The following is a 5222-nucleotide window of genomic DNA, read 5'->3' as shown; positions in this document are numbered from 1 at the left end:
GTAAAACATTTTCATAATTGACACTTATGGGATATTTATCCGACAATATCCGATAATATCCGGTACTAGACTCGAAATTAGGATAAATTATAAATAAGTTCCTATACTATCGGATATCGGATATTAACATTTCGGATGGGGTCTAATCCGTTTCCGATATGTTAAGGAAGAAATATCCGATAAAATATCCGATCCGATATCCGATAAAACAGATAAAATCCTATAGGATCTCGAATACTCGGAAACGGATACCGAATATCGGACAAATATTGACAGGCCTAGGTTTATGACTGGCATGTTGAGGGGGGTTGGTGACATGACCGTCACCCGTTTGGGAGGAAAATTAGATTTTTGTGACTAGACATTTTGCTGTCGAATTTGGGGGTTATGGGAGTTGAATAAATGGGATGAGATATTTAAGCTACCAGCAGATGGGTCTGTGCCTTTCTTTTTACCATAAGTACTTCCTCCTGTGATAGGGTGATTCTTGGGACCATTCTTTTGCTTCATTCTAGGGTTTTTGCCCAACAACTTCACGCCTTCTAGAGTTACAATGCTCCTTGCAGTCATCAAGAGTAGGAAAATATTGACATGGCCTGAAAGGGTGGAGGGTGTAATGAAATTCAATCCATGTCTTATTCCCTTCCACTTCATAGTCGGTTCCATACGACAAACTGTCTATATATGATATCAACCTGTACCAGAACTTCCACATTTTTCTCATCATAGTCTCTGCAATAGGGAGATTTATAGTATAACATACGACCAGCGGGACGAACTATTTCAAAGAGAGCTTTAACGTGATGTAGTTTACTGGAACCCTTTTGAAATGAACACTAAAAAGAATTTTTTCGTACTCAACTGGGTTTATTGCTTGAATGTCATCTAAAAGAATTTGCACCATGGGAAACATTGAGCCATGGATGAGCCAGGGTTTTGGAAGCCCAATTGGTGTGAAATCTTCAAGGTATTTGAACCTGAGATGGTAAAATGAGCCAGGGTTTTGGAAGATCAATTGGCGTGAAGTCTTCAAGGTATTCGAGCCTGAAATGGTCAAAGTTTCTCTTTTGTTGAAATGAGTAACTCCTGCATCTCTCTTGAGGTCCTAGTATTTTCTTATATGTGCTTGAACCTCCGAGTAGTGGACGTTTGAAAGACAATGTAACTTCTCAATATCACACCAAACATTTGATTCAAATGGAGCAGGCTTAAGAACAGATTTACCAATACAACCACATGACATATGTTATCAGGATATGGATTGGGTCTGTTTCGTTTCCTCACCACCAAACGTCTTCTGGTTCATCCCTACCTGTTGGCCAGTTCAACCCATGCATTTTATAAAGTTTTCAAAATTTAACCCAAACATACTACTCCGTAAAAGACCAAATGGTTTACAATTTTATGTAATTTTCCATTCAAATGTTTTCTTTTACAGAAAAACATTTATCTTTTTTTTTTTTTTTTTTTTGCTTTTTCCAGCAAAAAAAGATTTATTTACTCCCCCGTCCCATTATTAATTGACCTATTTAGTTTTAGATTTTGTCCCATAATGGATGACTTATACCAAAAAAGATTTATTTACTCCCCCGTCCCACTATTAGTTGACCTATTTACTTTTAGATTTTGTCCCATAATGGATAACCTATATCACTAAACAAGGAGATATTTCTAAAATTATCCTTTTAATTGATTATTGTTAGTATAAGAAATATGCATAATTTTATAGGTATGTTTATATTCATTAAGTAGGTGTTTTAAAATGCTTTTTAATGGTAAGAAGTTTGCGGACATACGTGGTGTAGTTTAAGAGATAAATCATTTCAAAATTCACTAGTTATTATCGATAAAGGTATAATTGTAAAAAAATCCTTAAAAAACTCTTTTCCCTTTCTTTCCTTAAAAATTGTGCAAACTTAAACTAGGTCATCTAATAATAGGACGGAGGGAGTATTTATTTTATCCTTTTACAAAAAATTGCAAAATCCAAACTAAATCAAGAGTAACTGAAAATAAAAAAATTCATTTCATTTTACAAGATGGGGAAAACATGTCATATAAAATCTTATACGATAAAAAAAAAGAAATTTCATTTCATTTTACACAATCCAAGAAAGTAAAAGTGAATTACCGTTCCCTTTTATCTTTGGTATTCTCAAAACTCAAAAGAAAATAAAATGATGGAAAATTTAGAGTGCCCAAAGAACGTTCGTACAAACTAGAACACCACTATCACCGGGGAGGGCCGACAGAACATAAGATAAATATGCCAAATTGAAAAAGTGAAACCATCACTTTTTTCCCGAAATGGAGGGAGTACATTGTTTTATTAGTTGCAACAGAAATTTAGTTGATGCATAAATCAAAATATGGTTGCATAATGTGTTATGCATCCTTTGTGGTGATTTGCATAATAGCTATGTATTCACTTTTCAAAAATTGTGCCTAAAAGGATGAACACTTCCGAATTTTTCGTAAATCTAAATTTGATATTGTTGTTTGTACTCATTGTGTAGATCTGTTTAAAGTCTTTCAATCGAGATAAAAATTTTAAAATTACAAGGCACGGATTTTTGGATATGTTATATATATTGTAATTTGTGTGCGAATTATACATCTGAAAAATAGAATATATAAAGAGTTATAGTAATTGGACTAAAAGGAAGGGACAATTTTATCTAGTGAAAAAATAACCAAAATGTTCATCACACTAAACCTTTTTATTAAATTACATATTTGTGTTAGGCTTCATTTTAGAAAAAAGTGGCAATAAAAGAGACTCCTTCCCATCGGGCCTTTTGGACCCTCCAATCGGTCAGCCCAATAATATTTTACAAAATTGAGCCCAAATTCGTCCAAATTCCAAACATATATAAAGCAAACTTTGTACCATTTCTTAAACCCTAATTTACATTTGCTGGTGGTATACTATTTAGATAAGTTTTAGGCACGTTAGCGTTCCTGCATCTCCTTCCTTGCAACTATGGATCCAGAAACTGAAGTCGCAACAGAGCAACCAAAGAGGAGAACATTTAGGAAGTTTGCTTTCCGGGGTGTTGATTTAGATGCCTTACTTGATATGTCAACTGATGACCTTGTCAAGCTCTTCACTGCTAGGGCTAGAAGAAGGTAATAATACGTTCTGCTCCACAGTTTTGTGCGTTTTGATTACACAAATAGAGAATCTAAAATTAATTCAATTTTGTTATTTCGTGTTATGTTGATGTATTTGATAGGTTTCAGAGAGGTTTGAAGAGACAGCCAATGGCTCTGATCAAGAAACTGCGCAAAGCGGTAATGATTTCTACCTCCGTTTATTTATCAGTTATTTAGGGAGTTTAGGTTTGATATGGAAAAGCACAAATTTGGTTTTTTATTAATAGATAATGAAAAGCTGTGTTCTGTTTTGATAGCTGGTAGGATCATGAACACATTTTAAAAGTTATTGTACTATTTTAGTATTGATTGTATATATAGAAGATATTGAAGGGTGCAATGTGTTATTGAAATGTTTCGGTGTTCATATGCTACATTTTCTGTTTCCTGATTACGTGTAAGAACACTACCTGTCCTTTTCTTTTGTATCTCATGTTAAGGAGGTCACTTGGGTGCTAAAGTGTTGCATATGAGAGTTGAATGCTGACTGATCAACTTTATCTCTCATTTTGATTCTAGTAGTTGTAGTAACTATTCTCGAAAGTTTGCTATTTATTTGAATCTCAAGAAGTCCTATCTAAAAAGGTATTAGAACACTGGATTGCAATAGTAGAATCGAAGCCATTGATTAGATGGTTTAAGCAAAGTTCATTCTCTGTTTGCTGATTTTGTGTAAAAACACTACCTCCTATTGTTAAGGAGGTCACTTGGGTGCAAAAGTGGTGCATATGAGAGTTGAGTTATATGGAAAGAGCAACTTTGATCCGGCTGACTCATTATGTTTCTCTCTCATTTTGATTCTAGTAGTTGTGGTAACTATTCTCAAAAGTTTGCCATTCATGTGAATCTCAAAACGACCTACGTACAAAGGTATTAGACCACTGGACTGTAATAGTAGGAATCAAAGCCATTGATTAGATGGTTCAAGCAAAGTTCATGCAGATAACACTACAAAATGGTCAATAGTTCTAACGAGGAATATGAGAGTTGAGTTATATGGAAAGAGCAACTTTGATCCGGCTGACTCATTATGTATCTCTCTCATTTTGATTCTAGTAGTTGTGGTAACTATTCTCAAAAGTTTGCCATTCATGTGAATCTCAAAACGACCTACGTACAAAGGTATTAGACCACTGGACTGTAATAGTAGGAATCAAAGCCATTGATTAGATGGTTCAAGCAAAGTTCATGCAGATAACACTACAAAATGGTCAATAGTTCTAATGAGGAATATGATTATAAACACCTCAAGTGCTTAAATGGCTTGTATGTGTATATTTTCCTTGTGGTCTAGCGATTGCCACACTTGATATTTTTAACCTGCAATAGTTGGTTGTTTTTCAGTCGATTTTGATTATTGTATCTTTGATAATTTTGAACAGAAAAGGGATGCCCCTCAAGGTGAGAAGCCAGAACCTGTCAGGACTCACCTTCGAAACATGATTATAGTTCCTGAGATGATTGGTAGCATCGTTGGGGTCTACAATGGTAAGACCTTCAACCAGGTTGAAATCAAACCTGAAATGATTGGCCATTATCTTGCTGAGTTCTCAATATCGTACAAGCCAGTAAAGCATGGGCGCCCTGGTATTGGTGCCACTCACTCCTCTAGATTTATTCCTCTAAAATAGAGTGTTAAATCTTATATTTTTCCCTTTGATGTTTTTGGAGTTGTACTTCATACTGTTTTGACACTGTTTTAGTCTTGGCTATTCATAATGTATTAGTTTAAATTTGCTCGAATTAAAATAGAGTACCTAAATATCGGCATGCCTTGTTATCATGTCTGTCTCTTTGTTGCCTTCTCATGTTAATTGTGTGTGTCTTAAAGCTAATAACAATAGTATATTATTTGGCCAAATTGACTTGACCACTTTTCCTTTACTGGCCATTCCTTATCCTTTAGGCTTTAGCTGGCGCGATTCATATCAATGTATGTGCCTGGAGGTCCAATAATGTCTTTGATGAATCTGACATCAGGATTGTACAGGTGAATCGAAAAGCTTTGGTGTTAGATAGTTGGACTTTTAGGCTGACTCTTATGGAGGAGGGAAGTAGGGTGAAAA

The 5222-nt window shown here is 34.9% G+C and overlaps 1 protein-coding gene across 1 annotated transcript; it reads left to right on the top strand.

Annotated features, from left to right (window-relative positions):
• Nucleotides 1-2915: 2915 nt before the first annotated feature.
• On the top strand, nucleotides 2916-5017 carry LOC113349987 (40S ribosomal protein S15). Its single transcript, XM_026594036.1, has 3 exons — nucleotides 2916-3129; nucleotides 3237-3294; nucleotides 4539-5017. Exons 1-3 carry the CDS (start codon nucleotides 2984-2986, stop codon nucleotides 4785-4787), a joined length of 453 nt encoding a protein of 150 aa, XP_026449821.1. The 5' UTR covers nucleotides 2916-2983; the 3' UTR covers nucleotides 4788-5017.
• Nucleotides 5018-5222: the final 205 nt, after the last annotated feature.

This window comes from Papaver somniferum, chromosome 2, assembly GCF_003573695.1.
Source record: "Papaver somniferum cultivar HN1 chromosome 2, ASM357369v1, whole genome shotgun sequence".
In the NCBI taxonomy this organism is placed as follows: Eukaryota; Viridiplantae; Streptophyta; class Magnoliopsida; order Ranunculales; family Papaveraceae; genus Papaver; species Papaver somniferum.
The sequence above is the reverse complement of the archived record's forward strand: the minus strand, read 5'-3'. Positions and strand labels throughout refer to the sequence as shown.